Below are 27,164 nucleotides of genomic sequence, written 5' to 3'. Positions count from 1 at the left end.
CCATTCTTCCAGGAAAAGATGGCTGTGCTCTTTCTTTCTGTCCTATGTGTCCAATGTAACATTGACTTTGCCCCTTGTATAAATTCCATATTATTTTATGGAGGAGAATTCATTGCACTAATGTTGAGTAAGGGTACAGTTATTCTCAAATGGCCATTTACTTAGTGACACTGGAATTATTATCTAGGTTTCAATAATGGGGTAATAACCTTCTTGTATGAAGTCTTAACTGTGCCACTTGCAAGTTTTCATTAGATAGCCATGAAGTGTGATTGGTAATTGTAGCCTGTAACAAGTACTACTTTTAAAGAACATAGTGCACAAAAATAACATTACCATCTAGAGAACAGTACTCTTGTTAGTCATTACAGCACATTCTTCATGTGTACTAGAGAGACTTGATGTCATTTCAGATCAATAACCGTATTGGCATGGTCTTTAGATAATGATTGTGTGCAAATGTTAATGATTCTTCCACATGACTTAGCTACTCCGTCTACTAGACCATCCTCATGCATGCTACGGGTAAGCAAACCTGTTCTAATTTTCTGATTGGGGAAAAAATAAATAAAAACATGGGCTGCACCCATGACACTTTTTGCTAGGGCTGTCACAGATACTGGTGTGGCTTCTCAGAACACTTATTTCGGTGATTTATGTTCATTAGTAGGGACATTTTATGTGTTGTATTCCAAAAAAGCACTGATAGCATCTTTGCAAAAAAAGGTGGCTTTGTGGTGATAAAATTGCATTCTCCTCACAGCTCTTCAAAGGAAAGTTCTTTGTGTGTCATGGGGAGGATACAAAGAACATCACCAACAAGTCAGATTGCCTCCTGGCCAACTATAAATGGGTCAGACACAAGTACAACTTTGATAACCTTGGGCAGGTAAGCACTTGGTTACACAAACGTTTGTTTTGTCTGGATTAAACTAAAGATGCTCTTTTAGATACCTGCAAGTGACTGGTAATGCTGCTTCCAATTCGTCATGTTTTCTTTAGATTTTAAACACATTCACAAGGAAGCACTGAAGTAAATGATTTATTTTATCCTCTTTGATCTCCTCTGCCTCCCTCAGGCTCTGATGTCCCTTTTCGTTCTGGCTTCCAAAGACGGCTGGGTAGACATAATGTATGATGGTTTGGATGCTGTCGGTGTTGATCAGCAGGTATTTATCAAACCACACTTTTACTGTATTTGATCTGACACTGTCATTGTGGTCACAAAAAACCTTATTCATTTAAAGTGGGTCACAAACAAATTATCATTCAGATTTCAGCCCTGTCCCTCTCTCTCATTTATAACCACAAACTCTGATTGGACAAGCTACATAAATAGAATCAAAGGTGAAAAATCATTGGTCAGAATTTCTGTTTTGACTTCAAAGAATTGCTCTTTCATTCATCAGTTCTTCAATAAGCTCCTTACAATCCATTCAACATATCTTTTCCTTTCAAGTGTCTTATTTTACTCTCTTTCCATTAAAGAAATATATGATTTTTCAGTACATTTATGAATAATACATTTGGAGTTTTCTTCTTGAAAATGAAATAACCATGCCTCGTTTCTGGCAGTGGACTGCTGAAATACTGTTCTGCTCCATTTGAAAAGGGCCAAGCCCCCTTTCCCAGCTAAGGCGTTCATGTGTTTGAATTGGGACATACTTTCTGCAATGCTTGCTGTAGATGCTGTAGTCTAGAGGAAAGCATATTTAGAGTTCCAAGTAGGATAGACCTTTGAACTGAAGTGTTATTGATAGCATAATTCTGCACGATCACCAATGCGTTGTTCTTGAGCAAAGCAGTTAATCCCAGGGTACACCAGGGGAGCTGAAACAGCATGACCATGTTGGTCAAACACAAGTTGAACTGGTTAGTAGCTTGGCTTTACGTGTTCTCTGGCTAGACCAGCACCAAACTAGCATAATGGAGTCTGGACCAACATGCAAAGTCATTGTGGTCTAAGCTGGTCTTTTCAGCTGAGAAATTGCAAGCAACTTAATGTGGTTATAAAACTGCAAATCCCATTCATTATCTCCATAGAGAATTAAGTTTCTAGTGATAATGTATAAACCTTTCCAAATGAGTTCTGAGATTGTTAAGAGATTATATACTGTATGCTTCTGTAGAAACTACGACCTGGTGTGATTTCATCTTCATTTTTAAATAATTATGCTTAATAGCCAAAGTCCCAACTAAGAACTAAATCACCACTGGATCCTGAAGAGACCTCCAGTAATCAAGTAGTCATTGTTACCATGAAGATACAAAAATGCAGCAGAAGAGCAGTGACCACTCACTCCCATGAATCATTGTAAATTACATAATTGAGTATATAGTGTATATATTTTTTTGTATATAAGTGATTATCTTGCAATGCTTCATAAATATTGTTTTTACACTTCTATACAAATATTGACTTAAGTCTATAGTTTTGTATTATACCATCATTTCATCGTTTTTTCATAATCGATTTTATTATGTCATTCACAATTTTTCATGAGATTGTGGTTCATTCCCCCAAGAAACATGTTAATTACACAGACTTGTACTTCTAGAGTTTGTAATGTAGTGATTTAACTCAGAGTTGTTTGGTTTGCTGCAACCTGGTCTCATAGTGAACACATGACTCTATTTACAGGACATTTTTGCAAAACTTGTTATACGTGTCTCTAGGTACAATTCCCTGCAGTTTCCAGGTGAAATGAACACCAGAGGCACTACAACAATGTGTGTTTTATTCACTTTCACTCAAATCATGACATTTATAGCTAATAATCACTTTATAAATACTTGTTTTTCTCTCTATTACTCAGAACCTGCTATTTTATGATATAGATACACTTTTACTATAATGCATCTTTTGAAAAAAAAAAAATACATTATTATGCTTGTTCTACAGACCCACCTATACACAGTATATCACTTATACCAATGCAAAACAGCAGCCAAAGGTATTTTATATAGCACGTAAATTTTTAATTGCAAAAATGTTGACATGTTCACATGAATTTCATGAGATCAGGCTGTTGGTTTTGCTTAGAGCTCATTATTGAAGGATTTTTTTATGAAATCTCTATGGATAAAATTAATGGGAAAAATACTTCCAGAATCAAGTCCACTGAAAAGATGGACGGTCTCAATTGCACTATTGACTTCACATATTTTATAATCTATACATTGATTCTTGTGTTTATCTATATTGTAGCCTGTTATGAACTACAACCCATGGATGTTGCTCTATTTCATCTCCTTCTTGCTGATCGTGGCTTTCTTCGTGCTCAACATGTTCGTCGGTGTGGTGGTTGAGAACTTTCACAAGTGCCGTCGACACCAAGAAGCAGAAGAAGCCAAACGGCGTGAGGAAAAGCGCCTTAAACGCATGGAGAAAAAAAGAAGGAGTAAGGAGAAGGAGCTATCTGGTCGGTAGCCTTCCACATCTTTCTGAGTCCTGCTTGATCATTTTGATTTTGCCGCGTGCTAAATTAGATGCTAATGCTAATTAGAGTGACCGGCGAATGAGGAATGAGATGCTCGGGCCCGTGATTAATCAGGACCCTGCCCCCCGGCTTGCCCCCATTACCTGGGAACATCTCAAGAGCATGTCCCATGGCCTGCATGGTGATATGCTTACTGAGAGAGCAGGGTGTGTGGTGTATCCCTGAACCTGGGTCTGCCCACCCTCCTACTCTCATGCATGTAGGGCAGTCCATTCTGAGATAAAGTGCTAAATAAAGTCTAAATAAAGTGCAAAAATGATATCTAGTTGAATTAGTTAAAGGGATAGTTCACCCAAAAATGTAATTTCTGTCATAATTTACTAACCCTCATGTTGTTTCACACCAATACACCCTTCTTTCTTCCATGGAACACAAAAGTAAATGTTAAGTAGAATGTTAGTCTCAGTCACTATTCACTTTCACTCTATAGAACAAGTGGAAAGTGATTGTCTCCTTTTGAGGTCCATGGAAAAAAAGAAAGTCATACAGGTGTAGGAGAATAAAATTTTTTTGGGTGAACTATCTCTTTAATTCCATAATCTGCCTGCTCTGATGCCACCTTGGATGCACTGCTAGGTATTGCCGATGACCATTTATTTTGGTTCCACTGCCTGCCATTCCCATCACAAGGTGTTAACATTAAAACAACTTCATTGACAATCTCTGTGTGTATGCTAGCTCTTGTTTGGACATTGGTCCAGTATGTTTGATCTTCAGGCAACAGTTAAAAATGGGATTTATTTTCAAGCCCTTGAGAAATACAGATGTAAATAGGTGATCTTTAGAACAGTATAAAAACTGTCCTTGGGTCACAACGTAGGACCAGAAAATGGAAGGGGAAACTATCCCTATAAAGACTATGCTGACACTTGTGCACACATCAATAGCTTTTATCACTTAGGGGATAGTTCACCGAAAATTTTTAATTCTGTCATCATTTACTCACCCTGATGTTGTTTTAAATCCTTTTTACAATCTTTGTTCTGTGGAATTCACAAGGAAATGTTAGGCTGTCTCAGTCACCTTTCATTTCCATAGAATGGAAGAAATAAATATGCAATAAAAGTGAATAGTGACTGAGGCAGTCTGCCCCTAACTTTCTGCCTAACATCTCTTTTAGTGTAAACAATGACAGATTTTTGATATTTGGGTGAACTATACCTTTTTTTCACAGGTCAAAGATCAAATTATTGTATTATATTATTAAAGCAGCATCCTCTCATGCCACACTTTCTCATCTGTATTTGATTTCCGCATAAGCTGGTTAGTGTAAATTTTGTTTTAAAGTGCTTTCACTCCATCACCGCTATAGCTGTAGAAGGAAAAGTGCTTAATTTTCCCGTCAGTTTTTCATCTTTTCTTTTGCTATAGATCTAATTTTCTTTATGTGTGAATAGCGGACGGATGTGTCAAGTATCCAGTCGGAAATGGAATTAAACAGTGTTTCAGCTTTGCCTATGCTGATTAATATTTTGAAACTTATTTGAACATAATAACTAAATATCCTGTTAAGACAGCTTGTTTAGTGGTATTAGAGAGCATTATGTTGAGATAACTGTGGACCTTTGCTTGAAAACCTCAACAGAAAACTTGTATGGGTTCTTTCATATGAACTTGAATTGGCAAGACTGCTGTTGTCATTAATTGAGAAGTTTAAAGTTTTTATTTAAAAGTTCTTATGTGTAATTTCTGCGCCATTAGCATTTCAAAATGGAATTGCAAAAAAGGGTTACTTGAACACTACCCTCTACATCTATTGGTCAGAGAAACAGATAGTCTCTCCCCAAATTCACGCCACTGGTCCATGTTGCTGTCAGGCTGTTCGAGCCACTCAGACAAACTGAGCATTGATTTGATAGCACCACAGTGTTCACACTTTTTTACATTTAAAGTATCTGCCTATTAAGCTGTGATAGAAGAATGATTTTAACATCAGTATAATTGCATCACCTTGAACTAATGTGTAGAAGGACCATATCTAGATCCAAACTGCCAGGATAAATACATTTTGTGGGATGTCCTGCATTTTGTATATTAATAGTGTTACTTTGGACTCAGAATAATTGGAACACCCACCAGCATATTATTTCCAAAAATACTTCAGCTCCTTTGACGGTTCTTTTGCTTTCCCTACCTGATTAATATGATTTCATTCTTCTAGATATAATGCTGACCGGTGTCAGTTGGTCCAGTCCTGAACACTCACTGACAGGTACAGATTGCCTCTGGCATGTCTATGTGTTCACCGTGGTGGTATCTGTTTGGGAAGAGGGTGGGGTGGTCACTGGGTTGGAGGGCACCATCAACGGCTCTCACCTCATCAGATCTGATCTGACCACACAAGAACTGTCTGTGGAAGTCTTGTATGTGTGGTTTTTACACCTCATTACCAATTCCAGCCAGCCCAGACTCAAGCTCACCCAGGGGACAAAGAGAGAGCAAACAGCCTTTTATAAGAATAAACATTATTTTGGAATATGTCTTTAGTTCTTGCTGAGCTCAGTTGAAGTCACCTTGGTGGTACAATGGGTCCACGTGTGACCAATCTCTCAATGTTTCCCCCAATGTGATGCACTGTGGCTGACTGTTTGAAGGGGAGAGTATCACTGTTAATGTCATTAGCTTACCATATTTTGATCTGTCTGCTTCAGATTTCTTTCATTGGTTTGTTGTCGTGGCGTAGTGATTCACTTCGTTTTGTGATGTTACCACATAACACTGTTTTCAAACTTATATTGACATGCTAAAACACAGACACCACAACTTGGTGTTGTTCAATGGCTGCATGACTTTGTTGAAACTCATTTGTGACTGACGTGAGTGAAGTGCTTTTTGCTGTAATGTGCCATTCCATGGGATTGTAATTGATCAAATAAATTCAAATGTGAGTACAGATTTCTAGTGGTGAAATCAGTGGTGTAGTCCTACCAAAAAAAGTGGTTTATTACCCAGTCCCTGATCGTCTGACCGGGTCTGTCATCTGTTATACGCAAACTGGGTAATCTGCATATAGAGAGTGGCGGAACTGTAACTCTGTTCATATTGTAAAAGGGTCATTCCAACAATTCTGTGACATTCCGGCTTTGAAACGTTTGAAAATAAAACATACTTTTACAGGTATCTTCATGTTTCATGATTACAGGGACATATTGAAGATTGTATTAGTCATACTGGCCAAGCAAAATTACAAAGAAATTCAGATGTCCATCCAGTTAAATGGGCAGCATCAGGGTGGACAATAACAGGGTGGACATTCAGTGGATAAATTAGCCACTTCAAGGTCTGTGATTGATATATAGCAAACATTTTGTAAAACAATATTTTTTTATTTTATTTCTGTTAACAAAAATACTGTATATTGAAATGTTTTAATTAGATACATTTTACAGTATCTTCCCAGAACAGGGTGGACATGTTATGTTTGACCACATATGACTATCACCACAAAATAAAGGAAAACATAAATAAAACAAATGAGTTACAAACTTCTAATAACTAAAAGTAATTTTGCAGAATGGCTGATGTCCACCTCCAGTGTGTGTGATGTCATAACATATATCTTCAATGAAAGGTCAAAATATGACATAACAGGGTGCGCAATAAATAAAGGGAAATAAAAAAACCTCCACTGTCAGGGTTAAAATGACACATTTACCACAAATGAGTACTTGTTAGTGAGAGAATGTAACACTAAACTCTAAATTGTTGTTGGAAAAATAGAAATCCAATGATTTAGCACTTATTTTTGTCAAATATGTTTGACATGCAGTTTTGGGGATATGAGGAAATGGCACAGTGCAATATAAAAGGATTTCAGTTATTTAACATGTAAATGTTAAGCCAACAGAAGTGTGTAACATTATAAAAGGTCTAAAATTGTAATCGGATGAAATTAAACAATATAAATACCACACATTCTTGTACTGGGGACTTAATGTCACAGAATTGTAGGAATGATCCATTTATACAGGCACTCCTGCGCGAGATGCTGCTTTACATTGAAAAACAGTGCGGACTGATGCAAAAACATGTCCAGCGTGAAGCGTCTGTTAAAACAGCTGATATCGCACACAACTCACTCGAAAGTGCTGTATTAAAGACATCTCCTCATAAATTTCCACGCTCTTAATGGCAACTCCGCTTAAAAGTGCACCTTTACATTTGCAAAGGTTATTAGATTTGTGAACAAAAGGAGCAGGGGCTTGCTCCCCTGTATGAATGGAAAGTGATTTGAATTATTAGTTGAAAAATTAGTTGTACTTTTTGGTCCCTTCCCAGCGTTTTATCTCCATGGATGCACATTTTTCACCTTTTGGTAAAATTATCCATTTTTAATCCAAAATATGTCACTTTTGTGAGTTGAGGAGTTTTTATGTTGTGGGTTGGATTAATATTGCATTTAAAATGTGAAACCGCAGAAGATTTTTTTTATTTATTTATTTTAAATCAATATAATTTAGAGATGTGCAAAACTACCAATTTTCATATTCGACTAGTCGGTGGATTGTCTGAACGACTAATTGGTTTTAACGAACCATGTATAATTAGGCTCCGTTATGTTCACATGACCCCGATCAGACGTGTTTCCGAGATATATATGGGTATAACATGGTAACTAAAGGATTTTCAACAAAAAAAAATAGGCTAAATAACTATAGCCTCATCACACAAAACCATTAAATTAAGAAAATTAAGAAATAAGCAAGGCTCTTATACAGAGCGACACAAAACCGCTTATGTGCATCCTGAACAAAGAATGATGGGCTTTAAAAATAAAAACCGATTTACTTAAGAAGTTCCGATCATCTTGAAATGTACTGATGATGAGGCACTTTTCTGTAACTTCAGTGCATAAGAAGACTAAAGCTAAAACCTTTAAGATACGACCTTCTTGCAGTGGGTTTTTACCATGCTGACTATAACCAAAAAAGCCCTCTGAGAATTGGTGACTCTCATTTAATTTGAGATTTGCATCTCTATTTTAAACCACCACCACTAAAAATATTAAAGGACATTTTAAATGCTCTCATCATTTACTCACCCTCATGCCATCTGAGATGTGAATGACTATCTTTGATCGAAGATTTTTAAAAGACTATTTCAGATCTGTAGGTCCATACAATGCAAGTTAATGGTGACCAGAAAATGTAAGGCCCAAAAGGCAATATAAAAGTAATCCATAATACTACAATGGTTAAATCCATATCTTCTGAAGTGATATGATAGGGGTGAAGAAACAGATCAATATTTAAGTCCTTTTTTAACTGTAAATCTAAACTTTCACTTTCACATTCAGCCACCTACTGGTTGGAGCTGATCAAAGCCAGATATTGATAGTAAAAAAGGACTTAAATATGTATCTGTTTCTCAACCACACCTATCATATTGCTTCAGAAGACATGGATTTAACCTCTAGAGTCATTGGGATAACTTTTATGCCTCTTTTATATCATTTTGGACATTTTGTGTTCTAGTCACCATTCACTTACATTGTATGGACCTACAGAGCTAAAATACTCTTCTAAAAATTTAATTTGTGTTCTGCAGGAGAAAGAAAGCAATACACATTTGGCATGGCATGAGGGTGAATAAATTATGAGAGAATTAGTATTTTTTTGTGCACTATCCCTTTAAGTTAGTAGTTGACCCCACTAATCAACTAGTTGATTTGTCAACCATCCTGACACATCCCTAATATAAATCCATGTTAAAAGTGCAAAAACACCCCTCAAGATACCCTTTTTTAAAGCTAATTTGTACATATTGTTGAGTTAAATTGTATTCATTAAATTTGCCTGAAAACTTTAAGCTTCTACTTAAAAAAATCTTCAGATAATACCCCAGAACCCCATGCAGTGTCTCACTTTAAGTTTGCATGACTATGTCTGCTTTACCGAAACAATTTTGACAGTTCCTTTTCAAAAGTAATGTCAAAAAAGTCTATTTTGGTAAGTGTAACATGTTTACTCTGTTGTTCTCGGTGTAGCACAGAGTGTAGCATCTCTCTTATAAGGTGTTCCACCTCATTAGCTGCTTTTTCAGTATCGGACCAATGCAAGCCAGTACCATAAACTGGTCAGTCGCGGTCATTAGCCTCAGACCACAAGCCACGAGACCAAAATCGCTCTGCATTCCCACCATTGGGCCAAAAGTCCCACAGTGTTCCCCTAAAACCAGCATTTAATATGCCGCCCTGATGCAAACGTCACACACCCACCCATTTCACAATCCAAAACAAACACGCATGTTATCTAGTTATCTAGAATATCAAGTTTATATTGTATGTAAACGTTAGCTAGCTTTCAAGATAATTTAATGTTGACAACTCATCGACTTTAACCAAATGAATAAAAACCGCCATGGTGTCTCGAATGGTATCTCCACTAACAGCGGGACGTGGTCCCAGCACACCGTCCATGATCTCGAACCATGGCTTTGGGCACCGCTTTGTCCATTGTGCATCTTAACAGATTTGTAACGTGTCCAAAAAAAATTTCACTGAGATGAAGGTGTGTGACGTCACACAAATATGTCATCACCCAGAGATGTAAAAATTTAGTGATAAACATTCATAATTAATAAATTATATTGATCAATGAGTAAAAGTTCCTACATTACAAGATATTAAAGCTTGTTTAACAAATGTTTGCAGAGATTGGTGTACAAAACAGTATATTAAACTCTCGTTTGATGATCTTATATCTGTAGCACAAATGCTAGCATAGCAGCATTGTTTATCAGTTGGGTTGCTAGGAAACAGTCAAACCCCTGTTATGCTAACTAGAGGGTTGTAGTTTTGGTTGTTTAAACGTAATTTTCCTAGCATCTGTCATTGGAATTATTTTATGGTCAGAGTTTGGAGAATTAAAGTAGGAATGTCCCACATCCGACTTGAATGAAACGCAAAACCTTCACCTTTGACATTGACCGCACCTCAGTCCCCAGGCCTTCTTTGGTCAAAGAGTATTCGGTGGGCCAAAGGCTGTTAGCTCCGAATAAGCCCTGAGGAGGCACGATTAAGCCCCGGAAGGGACAGTGGAAACGCAGCTGGTCTTGGTACGCACTAGCATGCCTTCATTTGGCCTGACAGTGGAAACGCAGCTATTGAACAAGGGTTCCCCCCTGAACCCCTGTTCTTACCTTTTCTCCTCTGTCTCTCTTTGTCTGTCTCTCTCATACATTTATTTGCACCTTATTCTTCCCTAGATCCTTTAGCGTTCTCTCTTTCTCCTTTCAATTTTCTGTGTTAGAGACAACTGTTAAGATATTGCTTATAAGAGTTTGATCACTGATGTGATTATAATGGAGTTATTTCACATTATGATTGAGTTATGTCACTTTACTCAAGATGAAAAACTGACAGCTCCGTTTTGCTTCTTATTATCAGACAATGTTTTTATATGTCGACCGTCCAGTTACATTGCGCCTCAGCATATTTTATAATTCTGTTTTGGGTTTCTGTTTGGAAGAGGTGGGGTATTACCCCCTGCCTGTCTGTCTCTCTCAATTAGCTTCTGTTCCCCTCCTGTTGGTCTGACATCGGTGCTATACACTCACATGTGGGATCAAAGGGCTGATTAATCATATCACTCTGCAGGAGTGCTGAAAGCATCTGCCTCTCCTCTACCTTTGTCCTCCCTTAGTCATCATTAATTATCCATTTACTGAGGTGCCTTGTCAAAACTGTGCAAGGCCAGTAGTTTACCATGACACACTGTAATAACATTTACATTTACATTTGGCAGATGCTTTTATCCAAAGCAACTTACAATGCACTTATTACAGGGACAATCCCCCCTGAGCTACCTGGAGTCAAGTGCCTTGCTCAAGGACACACTGGTGGTGACCATGGGGATTGAACCAGCGACCTTCTGATTAACAGTTATGTGCTTTAGCCCACTACGCCACCACCACTCCATTAACGTACCATGTATAATTAGGCTCTGTTATGTTCACGTGACCCCCACAGGTGTGTATCTAAAGAAATCCGGTACACGCAGCTCTATTAAGAAGCGAGAGTTTGTTAAAAATTGATTGAAATCAAGTGAACTAAAAAGTGAGATAGTATAGATAAATATTGCAACAAAATAAATTTTTGGATAGTCTTTTTTCTAAAACTCCTTTAAAACTATGTACATTTACTTTACAATACTTTATACTGCAGAAGAAAAAATTGTTATTGGAGAATGTTGAACATAATATTTAATATTTTAAAATATCTAAAATCCTTAAAACAGCATATATTTACGTGAGAAGCAACATATCAGATATTTAGACTGGCTTTCATATAATATATTGTATATTGAATATAAGTATATTTTGTCTTTACTGCACTGGCAGAAGTATAAACAATTGAAAAAAATTAACTTACAAAACATGTGTTTATTGTTACGAATGCAGACAGCAAAGGCAGACGAGGAGAGCGGATCTAAGTGCAGCTTACTTTATTATTACAAACACAAAAACACAAAGGAAAACCCTCAATGGGGAAAATAAACACAACACCGAAAACACAGGCAGGGAACACACACACACACACACACACACACACACACACACACACACACACACACACACTCATGTAGTGTTTCCATGTTTTATGGGGACTTTCCATAGACATAATGGTTTTTATACTGTACAAACTTTATATTCTATCCCCTAAACCTAACCCTACTCCTAAACCTAACCCTCACAGAAAACTTTCTGCATTTTTACATTTTCAAAAAACATAATTTAGTATGATTTATAAGCTGTTTTCCTCATGGGGACCGACAAAATGTCAGTTGGGGTCATTTCGGGTTTTACTATCCTTATGGGGACATTTGGTCCCCACAAAGTGATAAATACACGCTCTCACACACACACACACACACACACACACACACACACACACACACACACACACACACACACACACACACACACACACACACACACACACACACACACACACACACACACACACCAGGCTAACAACATTCAACGAAAGACAAGGACTGAACCAAAAACCAGGATATAAATACACAAGGACAGGATGATTACAAATGATAAACAGGTGTGAACAAAGACACAAAATGGCAGTGATGATGACAGGTGGATACTGGGAAGTGTAGTTCTTTAAACAATAGACTAGTGAGACAGTGGAGCTAAACAAGGGACAAAAGTGAACCTATGGAAAACAAAAGGGACAAAAATGGAAACAAAAGGGGCAACGGTAAAACAAGACAAGGTATCCCTAACATTTATATTCAAGACACATTCTCTGAAGCAAGTATAAATATCTTGTATGTTGCTTTTCATGTCACTGTATTTTTTTTTTAGGATTTGTAGATATTTTAAAATGGAAAAAAAACAACAACATTTGATTAAAATATGATTTTATTGTAGTGATAGTTTTAAACTTAATAATAAAAAAAAGTATATTTTTTCCCTTGTAATTAAGTAAATGTTATTTAGAGGTATTTTTGAAAGATGATTGTGTCCTCTTTATTGTTAGTAAACACGTTTAATACAACCCTTTAACATGAGGCACAAGCTAAATTGTTGGTTGAGTGCTAATCGTTGTGATAATCGGCTGAATAGTTGAATAATCGTTCTGATATTCGTTAGATTAGTCGATTATCAAAATAACTGTTAGTTATGGCAGCCCTACTGTAAAATATGCCAGATCACAGTATTCAGCTGTATTCTCCAAAGCCTTGCACTCACGACCCGCAAGATCTGGAATAGTACAATGAAAATTGAGTTCAGCAAAAACATTTTTGGGTGTGCTTGCATTGTTACCTAATTTGCAGAATTCATTTAGTAAATGAAGTGGTGCTAAAACAGCCAGACAACATGCAAATAAACAATGATATCAGTGAGCGCAGCTTAATTACCCCCCATTACAGATACACAATGACAGAGCTACATTACAAAATACAGTTTAACGTACAACAGGAGGTCAGAATTTTAATTGATTTGTCTTGCACTCTTGTAGCACTGAGATGACAACACATTTGTAGTTAGAAATGTTTTAATCTCTAGCGATCTAGTATATAATACCGTCTCCCGACTGATACTCGGACAGCAATGAGACAAAGTGACAGAGAGAAAAAATTTATTTACAAGTATGGTGTGTAACCTCCACTCTTGGCAGCAGAAGGCAACACAGTAGCTTATGTAACCTGGCAGCTCCAAACACCATTTCCTTTCTTCCTACTGAAAGTGAAAATGACTCAAAGTGTTCTTCATGTAAGTTGGGCAAGTAACAGCTCCCTAAATTGAACAGATGGTGTAGAAATATTCAGCTAAAAGAATGACTTTTTACTCAGATTAATGTCATGATTTGATTATGTCAATTTAGCTTGTCCTTTCCGTCTGGATATCCCTAAACAGTTAATTTGTATGATTTTACACTCAAAACATACTACTTGAATTGAATTTTAATAACATGTGTAGGGATGTATAAAACTACATATTTTCAAAATTGATAGTTAGGTGGATTCTCTGAATGACTAGTTGTTAGTCTTAATGGAGTCATGTATATTTGGCCTAGTTTTGGGTTTAGCTGACCCCAACTCTGTTTCCAGGGGGGCATTTACATAAGAAAATAAGTTTTACATAAGATAAGCGTTCTTGCATTCAAAAACAGCTTTTCTGAAAGGGGGAAAAAAATCTAGATAAACTAGTCAAACTCACCCTGATCCCCTAGTTTTAATAGGCAATTTTACTGTTTTTAAGTGCATATAGTAAAAACTACTCAAAAACCTCTTTTAGAATGTTCTGCTGTGGGGGTGCAAGAAATGTCTAACATTGAGTTAGATTCTGATTACAAATGCATGCAGAGTGTTTTACATTTCACCTGCCTTTTGGCAGAAAGTGCACCTAATCTTTTTATGGGCCTTCATGGTTCATTTAGTAGGAGAAGGTTTATTAACTGAATAGATAGGGAACGGATTTAAAAGGTCTTGTAACCTCACAGATGTTTGTACTGCTATGGCTATGCTATGGTATATATATATATATATATATATATATATATATATATATATATATATATATATATATATACACACTCACCTAAAGGATTATTAGGAACACCATACTAATACTGTGTTTGACCCCCTTTCGCCTTCAGAACTGTCTTAATTCTACGTGGCATTGATTCAACAAGGTGCTGAAAGCATTCTTTAGAAATGTTGGCCCATATTGATAGGATAGCATCTTGCAGTTGATGGAGATTTGTGGGAGGCACATCCAGGGCACGAAGCTCCCGTTCCACCACATCCCAAAGATGCTCAATTGGGTTGAGATCTGGTGACTGTGGGGGGCATTTTAGTACAGTGAACTCATTGTCATGTTCAAGAAACCAATTTGAAATGATTCGAGCTTTGTGACATGGTGCATTATCCTGCTGGAATTAGCCATCAGAGGATGGGTACATGGTGGCCATAAAGGGATGGACATGGTCAGAAACAATGCTCAGGTAGGCCGTGGCATTTAAATGATGCCCAATTGGCACTAAGGGGCCTAAAGTGTGCCAAGAAAACATCCCCCACACCATTACACCACCACCACCTGCCTGCACAGTGGTAACAAGGCATGATGGATCCATGTTCTCATTCTGTTTACACCAAATTCTGACTCTACCATCTGAATGTCTCAACAGAAATCGAGACTCATCAGACCAGGCAACATTTTTCCAGTCTTCAACTGTCCAATTTTGGTGAGCTCTTGCAAATTGTAGCCTCTTTTTCCTATTTGTAGTGGAGATGAGTGGTACCCGTTGGGGTCTTCTGCTGTTGTACCCCATCCGCCTCAAGGTTGTGCATGTTGTGGCTTCACAAATTCTTTGCGGCATACTTCGGTTGTAACGAGTGGTTATTTCAGGCAAAGTTGCTCTTCTATCAGCTTGAATCAGTCGGCCCATTCTCCTCTGACCTCTAGCATCAACAAGGCATTTTCGCCCACAGGACTGCCGCATACTGGATGTTTTTCCCTTTTCACACCATTCTTTGTAAACCTTAGAAACCCAGTAACTGAGCAGATTGTGAAATACTCAGACCGGCCCGTCTGGCACCAACAACCATGCCACGCTCAAAATTGCTTAAATCACCTTTCTTTCCCATTCTGACATTCAGTTTGGAGTTCAGGAGATTGTCTTGACCAGGACCACACCCCTAAATGCATTGAAGCAACTGCCATGTGATTGGTTGATTAGATAATTGCATTAATGAGAAATTGAACAGGTGTTCCTAATAATCCTTTAGGTGAGTGTATATGTTCTAGCAGTTCTATGTACAGTATCTATGTTGTTGATGTCAAAGTGTAATTAGGTAGCAAAGTGGATTTACAGGTTATAGAGTTGTCATAAGCTACCATGAGTATTTTACAGTGTTCAGGGGATCATCTGGAAGCAGAGCGGGGAGATTTTAAAACAAGATTAGCCTACTTCATAAACACAAGATCCTCCTACCTTCAAGCTGTGGATGTACTGATTTGAGAGATCCAAGAGATAAAACAAATTAATTAAAAAATATATTGTGCGAAACCTCTGACCATCTTCTCATGTTATTCACCCATCGCGTTATTTTTGAGTGTTAAACCGGGATGGCGAAGAGTGCAACTATATTAACACACACACACACTATGTTGTTGCGGCTATCCTTATGAGGACTCTCCATAGATATAATGAGTTTTATACTGTATATACTCAAGTTTGAAATGGTAAGATGAAGCAACCGTTGTCATGATGCCTCGCGGTCTGGATGAAACCAAACCAGGGTCCAGTCCAGGACCACGGTGTGCTAATTGGTGACCGCTGTTCTAAATGTCCGTTTTTATCCTACACCTGTGGAGGTAATTGGACAACGGTAGAGTTATAAGTAGAGTTGCAGGCACGGTTATTTTAACAACAGTAGTGGAGACGCAGTGAGCAGCAATATAGATGGATACTAGGATCTTTTGCCTAAACACTTTACAGAAAACATGAATGAAGCAAAGTGAAACTATATTCATCTGTCTGATATATGACTCCGATGGTTCAAATAAGGCAGGTTTGTGACAGGATAAGTTAACGTGGTGCTTATAAAAACATTTTCCCCTCTCTAAATTTAGCTTCATTAATCAGCATGTTACAAGCCTTTCATAATAAACAAACCGATGTTTGTTCTAATTTTGGGACAATTCATCAAAGATGTTATCATCTCAATATCAAATAAAGTCTACCAAAACTTTGATATTACTAGTTATCCTAGTAGAGTTCTCTGGAGTTGAGAATGTTTCCATTATTTGACAGTGAGCCTATCTAAACCTACAGCCTATATATAGCCAACAGTATTTTTATGCTGCACTGTTATGTAAAATGTTTGTTTGTTTAAGTAGATTGTCACTTTATGGAATATATAAAAATGTTCCATTCAGACTTAAATGTATACATTTTCTTTCAGGGGACACCCCTGAACCCCTATACAGTATTTTTGATCTATTAAAAGGCCTCTTATGTCCCATACATAGGTAGGGCTATGTATTCTGAATGTAAAAAATATATTCAAACACAAAAACTGGACTGCTGTCATTCAGCTTAAAAACAAACTGTTGATATTTTCTTTTAATATTCATATCCAATTGCTCTAGACTGATGAACTCACTCAGACCCCGACACTTTTGAAGAGACTATTGTGAATGTTTAGAATAGTTGTTTTGTTTTGTTTTACAAAGTATTATTGCTACCAACGTTAAGTTATAATAACTGTGTGTATATATATATATATATATATATATATATATATATATATATATATATATATATACAGTATATATATATATATATATATATATATATATATATATATATATATATATATATATATATATATATATATATATATATATTAGTGTTTATAAGTGTTCCACGATTCGACTGTTTTCAATTTGTCAAAAAACATGCCGATACTTCACAGAGTTGAGAGGACCATTTTTGTATCGACAGTGCCTCATCTTATTGTGTAGTAGTAATGATCCGAGTTACATTGATATCATTAACTACTTTGAGTTGTTATGACAACCAACAACTGCACAAGTAAATACATTTTTTATTCGAAGTAACACTTAAATAATTGTTGTTCTCCTCTGGATTGCTAGTTTTTATTTGGCGTCTGGAGACCAAAACAGGCAATTAGAATCATCATGTCTCCGCCCAGTGGTTGCTCAGGAAATCTGTGGATACAGAGATGTGACCTATCTGTGTTTTTGTTTTTTTCTCTCAACATTTCAATTTTGACCTTGTGTGACTCACATTAGAATAAGTGTATATATATATATATATATATATTTTTTTTTTTCTGGAAATATGGCATATTTATACAATTATTCTGATGTGATTAACTTCCACTGTAGCTCACCAGATAGAGTGTTGGACTTTGGACTCTGCAGTACAAGGTCCAAGACCACTCAAGCACACAAGAGTGTGATAGAAGCAACACAAGAACACCTTCAGAAATTGTGCTTTCCATTTCCCATTATGTTTTTGGACCCTATCGGTTAGGTATGGAATGTATGTTTTGTTCACCTCTTAGATCATTTTAGAACACTATAGGTTTAGATTCAAGTTTGAGGTTAGGGAGGTATGTTTTACTAATTAAACCCTTTATCTAATATTAAACTTATAAACCTCATCTGATTACGACACCATTTCACATGCTTTTGGCGCTCTCCAATGGACATTTCACCTGGAAACTGCAGCCAAACGTGTTATAAAGAATGTAATTTCGTTTTGAAAAAGGGTTGCCACGAAAGCAAAATGTTCGTGATGAGATCAGGCTGGATATCGCTGGATTGTTTGCCATGTTGTGAAGGTGTGGAGGCTTGAGATATTCCAGCAGTCATAGAGATGTACTGCAGTCTTGGGATAAAACAAGCTATGTAAGCTGCAAAAATGGCCCTTTGTTGTTGTAAATATTGGTTGACTACTACATAACAAACATATTACCTTGGGTTGCATAGGTGCATAGGATTTGGAACATGTTCAAGACTTTATTTGATGGACAAGATTTTATTTCTTTATTGGATTCATCATCTTTCTGATTGCAAGATGAAATCATGTTTCCAAAATGTTAGACGTACTAATTAACCTCTCATACTGAGTACTACAGAGTTCCGTCACTCTTTCAAATATCATCACCGCTGCCCTGTTGCCCATCCACACACTCACAACTCCACCAGCTTCTGCCATTCAGCCTCCATTTCAGATGGACCGTCTTGCTCAAGTCAGACTCAGAAAGAAAGTGTGGTTTGCCTGCCACGTCTACCAGCATGTTATACTTTGTGTGTGGGTCTGTGTTTCTGTATCACTACTATTTTTTGTAAGTTTGCGTGTGTGTGTGTGTGTGTGTGTGTGTGTGTGTGTGTGAGAGAGAGAGAGAGAGAGAGAGCTCTGTTGAATGCCCTCCATTACTAAAGATTTATTTTTCTTAAATTGTAATGGATAATTCACTCAGAAATTATAAATGAAAATCATTAATCACTAATTACTAATGTTGTTCCAAATCCACATGAACTTGTTTCTTTCTGTGTAGCACAAAATGAGATGTTAGGTGGAAATGTGTAAATGGTGACATAATTTTAATTTTTTTGGGTGAACTATCCCTTAAATACTTATTTTTACCAGAACTCCTTAAAGTCTCACATTTCCTCTTGTTTCTGTTTTTCTGTATTTTGCCAGTGTTAAGGCATTTAGGCTGTCATTTCTTGTTGGTTTTAACTCAGTGTGTGCTGGCATATTGTGGCAAAAAAAAAAGTACAATTGTAGTATTGCTGATAAACCAATTCTTACATTGTGGAGTATCAGTAACTATATGTCCAGCAGACATTGACTTGTTACGTTATGGAGCAAGTCATTGACCATGCACTTCACAGGTGTGAAACCAGCCTCTGATAAAACAAATTTTGGCTTAAGGCAAAAGAAAATGCAACTGATTTCCTTCTCTTTCAGTAAAGGCTGTTTTATCACCTCTGTTTTTTCCTTGTTCTATTTTTGTCTGACATTTTGCCATCCATGCTTTAGAATTTTTCTCAGGCTCTTCCTTAAATAACAGTCTAGTCCTCCCACTGCCCACAATTTCCCAGTGCTCATGACTTTCCCTCCATATGACTCATGAGAGTGCATATAATGGACAGAGCATTATCAAACACATTTCACAGAACTCTAGTTTGTTGTAAGTACAGCTCTAGAGAGACATGCCAAGCTGACCTCGTATAACCAACACTTGAATGTCATTAATTTCTACCCTTAGACCCTAACTCATGACTTAGAGTCCTCAAAATCATCAACAATCAGTAATAATCCCTCCTCTATGTAGGACAAGATTAAAATCAATAACTAAATATTGTACAATCTGAAAATTACTGTTTTTTCTGCAATAATCTGTGGTGTTTTTAGTACAAATAATTTTAGATTATGAACCTGAGTTTGTCTGTATTTCCCAACTGACTTATTTAACTTCTGAGGTACTAGCTACAGTATAAGTGCTATGTGTTCATCTCTTGGATGGAACTCTTCTGTCTTCCACATAACCTCTCTTTTCTATGGAGAATTTGCTTCAAGTACTTTGGACCTCTGTGTGTAGATTCATTCACAAAATAGAAAACACAGAAACAGATATTATTGAAATATCAGCGCACTTCCAAAACCTAGTGAGCTGCCTAGAGCCTACCTACATAGGCAACACATCCTAAGGCTTCCCAAATCTTATGTAACATTATAAGTGACTAATAGAGATGCAACGCTCTCACAATGTGATACACTATTATGTATAAAAATTCATAGCACAAACAAATATTTGGCTAAAAATAATATATTTATTATTATAATTTTCTTTTATATTACACTGAACTATTTTCATACTTTTCGGTATTGAATGAAAAAAATTGTTTATTTGAAATCAATATTTCTTTCAACTTGTCCGACATCTTGGATGGTCGTCATTTCATGATGAAGACATTTCATCGCCATTAATCTGCGGATGTTATTGACGTTCGCACGCGCGATAGATTAAAGCCAGGCTAGGAAAAAGGAAGAACTCGCATGCGCGTTTTAAACCCTCATGCGCATTATTGACACTTGCGCACAGAAGGCTAGTTCATTGCCACACGAGGAAACGGGAAGATCCCGCGCGCGCATGACATCACCTGCGCACGCAATACAACATATCGCATGCGAGGACATGCCTGACAGCAGGCGCAAAACAATTCGCCAAAGTCTGTTTTTTTTATTATTTTTTTTATTCTTGTATGAAGATCAACAGAAAGGCAGTCATACCTGAAAGATTTACAAACAAAGACTGAGATTACAATTCAATTTACACATCACATTCTCCACAACAAACCAAATAATAAAATATAAATAAGTAAATAAGTAAAATAAACAAAAATAAAAATAAAGTAGGGGAGTAGGAGGTTTCGACGTTGTGTCGAAGAAGCGACACTAGGGCTTTCTCTTGAGCGCCGAATATGCCTCTGATCTATGAAAAAAGGCCAATGGGAATTAGGCAGACAGTATTTGCATACCCCGCCCCGGACATACGGGTATAAAACGGAACTAGGTTATGCTCTTTTATAAGTAAAAGAGTTAGAAAAAAGTGATTTTCTCTAAAATAGTTATTTCCTCTAAAAGAGCAAATACGCAGCTGGCGTTGAACGTCCTTTTCAGGTCGCCCTTTATAAAGATGCCCTTCCGCCCCTGCGTAGTTCCTGGATGCGGTAGAGTGCTCTCCGCTTCAGACTGCCACAGGCGTTGTCTCGTGTGTCTGGGTTGCGATCACACCGAGGCAGCGTTTGTGGATGGTTCATGTTCTCACTGCGAGAACATGACCATGGCAACATTGCGGTCGCGACTTGCTTTCTACCGAAAGCACGCCACTCCAGCCGCCCCCCGCATTGCTCCTTTTTCACATGGGATTGAGGACGGTGCGGCTGGCGATGGAGGTGATCTTGGGATGGCAGCGGGTGCAGCTCCGCCAGGTACACCCCCCGGCACGCTCGTAAAAGCATGTAGTCCTAATCAGGGAGGAATTTTGAAAAATTTACATTTGTGTATGTAAAATTTCAATAAAAGCAATACATTATTAATAACATAAGATACATTTTTATCCTTAATTAATAAACCAAATGTAACAATTTCCCATGAAATTATCAGTCTGGCAGGTATTTTTTGTAGCATCCAGAAAGCACTCCTTCCAGAATGAATTCACCAAATTACATTGAAAAAACAAGTGTTCAGCTGTTTCTATCTCTGACTTGTATATTTGACACAGATTTGAGTACCAAACATTAAATCTTATTCTTAAAAATTGTTTAGTTGGATAAATATTGAGCCAGAAATATGACAAAACAATTTGAATTTGAATTGTGTCAATTTGAATTATAGACTTTTGAATTTGAATTATAAGTGTGATTTTGCCAAATTTAATATTACGTTGTATTTTAAATAGGTTTGAATTTGAATTTATTAAACTCCAATCCTGGACATTTCATATTTAACCAAATTGAATTATATTTTTATTTTTTATGGCACAATTTTATAAATATGTATTTTCAAACAGCAAATTTTTGGTTCTGAATTCTTACACTGTATTTTTTATAAAATACAGCTTCAAGTTTTCAAAATGAAGAAGAAATTCAGAAAACCAAATTCAATATTCTAAAATTCAAACTGCAGAAATTCAGATCTACAGAAGGTGGGTCAGAGATCAAGCTTCCGGGTTCCACAGGGAAGAGTAGAGGGTGTCTGAAAAGTCGAACGGAGCATTTTGGTCAATTACAGGCGAGGTGCAATAATTCTCTGGCACAAGCATGATTCAAAAGGTTGCCATTCTGGTTCTTAAACTTTTATGATTTATATTTTTATGGTTAGCACGTTAGCACATTCTCAGCACATGAGACATTTGTCTAAGCGGTCTCTGGTATTTGTTTTAGTATAAAGTATATTTAGTATGAAACTGATTAGTATGCGTAAGAGAAAGCATCACATATAACTCAGTAATGAATGTAATTCTACTTCATTCTGTGATTGGAATCCACATCAGATCCAAGTCAGATGTTATTTCAAACACTTGTTGGTGTTTGTAAGTGCATTTTGAGCTCAAGACATGAACATCACGAATGATCATTCAGATGTGTGTGATTTAGCAGGCGTGATTACATTATATAATGGCTAATTTACACACCGAAGTCCAACAAATGTTACAAACACAGGATGACTGTATTTCTCACATGGAGAGTGCACATCGCTATTGATGTTTAGTCATTATGCCATTCATTTTTAGTTTGACTGTCAGAATTATTTTAAACGGAACATTTCATGTGTTCTTGTCATAAATCTTCAAAGCTGCAAAATAAGTTTAAACAAGCAGCATAAAAAGGTTTGATTTTAGGTAAAGTTGATTATTGTTAATAATAACAATGTAAAAATGTATAAGCCTTTTTAATATTTCATATTTCATCATTATAAAGGCATTTCAACACCATTAATCCACGCACGTTATTGATGCTCGCACGTGCGATAGAGGAAAGCCGCGCGAGGAAAAAGGAAATTATATTCCCAAAGTTATCCATAACATGTGTCACTGACCATATGCCTTTTTGCCACCACTCATCAATAAACAAAGATTTTCTGCTCACTGTTACACATCTGTTATTCCAGATTGACATGTTATGTGGGCAATTTCCAAAATAATAGAACTTGTTGGTGAAAAGCAGAAAGTTTTACAGGGAGTTTAGACATTTCAAAGTCACACTGTAACAGAAAACTTAAGTCACCACATTTATTAAATACAGCTGAAGGAATCTCAAACCAGAATGAGGACTCATTATTAAAAAACAATTGTAACCATTTAAGCTTGATAGCCCCATTCATAATGTCCAAGTCAATCATCTTAAAACCTCCATCTTCATAATCTTTAGTCATATCACTTTTACGTACTATATTTCCTTTTCCATATACAATCAAAATTCTATTTATTTAATTATTTTACCTTTTTAGCAGAAGGTGCTTGTGAGAAACACGGATAAATGGACCTAGAAAGACTATAGCCTACTTTCGTCAATAGAATTCTTGCGAATATCGATATGTCTCTCTGCAGCCAAGTATTAATAGTTAATTTACATTTATCTACATTTTTATCAAAATTATCAAAATAATTTTTTCCAAATTATCCAACGACTTAGATATCCAGATACCTAAATATTTAACGTCGTTTTTAACTGGGATATTAAACCATGTTCGATTAGGATGATCATGGATGGCCACTAACTCTTTTTAATTTTGAGAAATTAAGCTTTTGAGAAAATCTTCCTTTTTCCTCACGTGGCTTTAATATATCGCGCATGCGAGCGTCAACAACGCACGCGGATTAATGGCGTTGAAATGCCTTCGTAGTCGTCATGCATTCTGTAATTGTCTCATCAATATATATATATGTGTGTGTGTGTGTGTGTGTGTGTGTGTGCGCGTGTGTGAAGCTGCCTTACAATTTGGCTAAAAACAAATTATCTTAGGAGGCAGCATAGTAAAGTTGCCTATTTTGATCTTGAAATGCCTCCATACGCAGCTCACTAGATTTTGAAACTGAGAAATCAAGACCATGTATTTCTTTATTACAAAATTTTTACAAAATACTTTTTACAGATAAGGGAAAATGGGGTTTTCACACACTTATGATTCCGTAAATCATTTTATGAGGTCCAGAGTTCCTGGCTTGAGAAGTTTAGAGCCTTTTCCTCCAAGTGCATGTTAACTGCAGCAAAGTCAGAATTAAATTCTATGCATTAATACCAGCATGAGTTCAAGCCTCACTGACCGAAAAAGCCAATAGATTTGTTGTTGTAACCTCTTTTGGGGGCTGATGGATATTGCACTGAGTTGTAACAGTTACATAGCATGTCCAAGACTGGTGGGCGACCAAAGTTGTGTGGCTTTATTCAAATGTGGGATGCTGCTATCTATCATTCAGCCCCAAACCTTTAATCGCCTAACCCAAATGTCTGGCCATCATTCTCAAATGTATTCATAGATGGAATTGGAGTGGGCTAAAATTGCCATCTAAGCAAAGAATGTCTCATTAAATCATAGTCATAGTATCATTAGCTTGTGCCACAAAAATAGGCAGAGATGGAGAGGTCCAAGAGCCACATTCTCCACAACTATTTCATCTTTCTCATGTTGGTTAAAAATAGTTTTGATCCATATTCCCTCACTTTAAATCATGTTAAAGTTGATTTGGCTGATGTTGATGTGAACATTATCTGGACCCATTGCTATATCATGACATCAGAGTGGCACTGATGCCAATAGGAATCATTTTCTATAAATGGGATGCCAAGTCCTTCACTGTCTCCCAACATCTTTTTAGTTGGGGTAAAAATTCCAGCTGATATGCAAGCCAGAGAGCAAAAGTCTTTTTTATTTAACTCAGTGCAATACTCATTAATACTCAGGTTATTCAGAGAGCTTTCCCTCTGTCGTTGATGAGGATTATTCAAACAGTAAACAATTTACCATTATTGCATTAAAGACCCCATGAAATATTTTGATGAGTGCAGCTTTCTGTCCTTTGTGTTCATATTTCCTATTGAAACTAATAGGTTGATCAGGACATATCCAGCTGAAAACAGTCTGTACTGAAATTTAAATCACTGATCACTTGCTTGCCAGTTGGTTGCAGGTGGACTTGCTAGTTGATTGAAGGATCTTCTCATTCTAGAGTGCTTTAGATTGGACACAATTCCTTGAAGTGCAACTTGAGTCATCATTTTTCTGGTCTTTTGCCCAGAAAAGAAATTTTTTACATTTTAAATGTGTATATCTGCTAAAATATGATTTTGCTTTAAAGGCAATAGACTTGGACTAAAAGGCTGCAAACCACTTTTAAAGCCTCAAATTTAAAAACCTTAAACCTCTTATTTCGATTTCATGGAGTCTTTATATGAGATTCCTGTTAATGCAGGATTTCTGTTGGTGAAGTGAGCCAATCAAAATTGAGTTCATTCATCTTTTACAAAAGCCTAAGACCTTAAAATACATGCTTTTTTCAAGTTCACAAAGGGAGAGCATCTCACTGAAGAGGGTAGGAGGGAAGTAGATGAGCAGTGTTGTCTTGTGGGAGCTGACCTGTCTGCTGTAAAACCATCTGTGAACATCTGTTCACAAAAAACATCTGTGAACAGCAAAATGTTCCCAGCCCACCACATCCCTGACTTATATTGCAACTGTCCCTTTAATTGAGCACCTGTGAGACTGGTGTAGTCTTCACAGCCACTGTCTTTGGTCCCAAAGAATGGTATTGAGCATGGTTTATCCCCCCCTGGATACTGTTGTCTACAAACCAAATCAATTAATCTAAAACACATATTGTAAGTTAAAGAGGATATGATATACCTCATTACAGATTTTGATAGATCCTAGCATTCATTAAAAATAAATAAATAAATAACAGAAGTGGCAATATGTAGCCAAGTCTGGACTTCTAAGATTCATAAGCACAAGTAATGTCGAGCCAGCACATTTGAGAAAACAATGAACATGGCTCCAATTAACAAAAATAAAGCCAGATGTATTTGATGATTCTAATGGCAATAATCCTCAGAACTGGTGTAGCCTTGCATTTTGTCCTAGGACCTCGTAGAGTGACCCAATATATGACATATGCATGAGTCCGGAGCTAATTGTCACACTTTTTACTACAATTAATATTTCTATGAGTAGATTTATTTTGAGTCAATTTCTGCATGGCCACATACCCTAAAGTCTGGGCTACAAATAAAGCATTTAAAAATGTCTAAATGTTTGCCCATTTTGTGATAACTTGCCCCACCAATAGTGGTAAACTGGAACAATTATGAAGCACAAAATTATTCATGAAGCAACAAAAAATGGAAAAGTTAACATACAAAAATATATGAAAACTTTGTTTTGGCCAACTAATATTATAATAGATGTTGGTTTCTGATTGAAACAGTGAAAAAATACAGTGAAAAAAGTTATAAAAAATAATTAAAAAAAATATTATAAGAATTAAAGTAGTTAACATTTACCAAATATTTACTAAATTTTACATGATAGTGGTTTAATTCTGGTTTCTGCAGACTGAAGTTCAATTTAACGACATATTGTCTTCATTAAACATGTAACGGGATTACATATTTAAAATACAAAATATAAGTAACTGTATTCCACTACAGTTACAATTTAAATAAATGGTAATTCAAAAAAGTATTTTGATTACTGAAGAGATTTATTTGCACTTTATTGTTATTTGTTTCATTTAACATTTAATCCTTTCAGATGGAAAACATTTATACAAATAATGATGCAATGCAAAGTGCATTTGAACAGCGGTGAAACACTTTCTTATAATGTGTTACACTCATATAAACAGACAGAGAAGTAAGTTTGGAGCAGAAGAAATAACAAATAAACCTTGTGTAAATTGTCAGCTTTACGCTAAGCTAAAATGCTATTTCTAGCCATTTTATATGCTCATGTTACTAGGTCTGCTAATTTTTTTCATGAAAATTCATGTTAGATCATAATTTCTTTTTTTTTCTAGTAAGACCTTTGATATTAGGGCAAACATTTTATTCTTGATAATATTTTTTTTATTTTTGTTTCTGTAAAAATATGAAAAT

At 36.4% G+C, this 27,164-nt stretch overlaps 1 protein-coding gene across 1 annotated transcript in view; it reads left to right on the top strand.

Annotated features, from left to right (window-relative positions):
• The window catches only part of cacna1g (calcium channel, voltage-dependent, T type, alpha 1G subunit), a 174,152-nt gene that overhangs the window by 120,032 nt on the left and 26,956 nt on the right, over positions 1-27,164 (top strand). The window contains exons 21-23 of the mRNA XM_052112236.1: positions 764-889; positions 1,080-1,169; positions 3,209-3,422. Of these exons, the coding sequence (XP_051968196.1) occupies positions 764-889; positions 1,080-1,169; positions 3,209-3,422 (430 nt within the window). The remainder of the gene's footprint in view (positions 1-763; positions 890-1,079; positions 1,170-3,208; positions 3,423-27,164) is intronic.

Source organism: Xyrauchen texanus, chromosome 40 (assembly GCF_025860055.1).
Source record: "Xyrauchen texanus isolate HMW12.3.18 chromosome 40, RBS_HiC_50CHRs, whole genome shotgun sequence".
Lineage (NCBI taxonomy): Eukaryota > Metazoa > Chordata > Actinopteri > Cypriniformes > Catostomidae > Xyrauchen > Xyrauchen texanus.
This window is presented reverse-complemented; position numbering and strand designations above follow the sequence as displayed.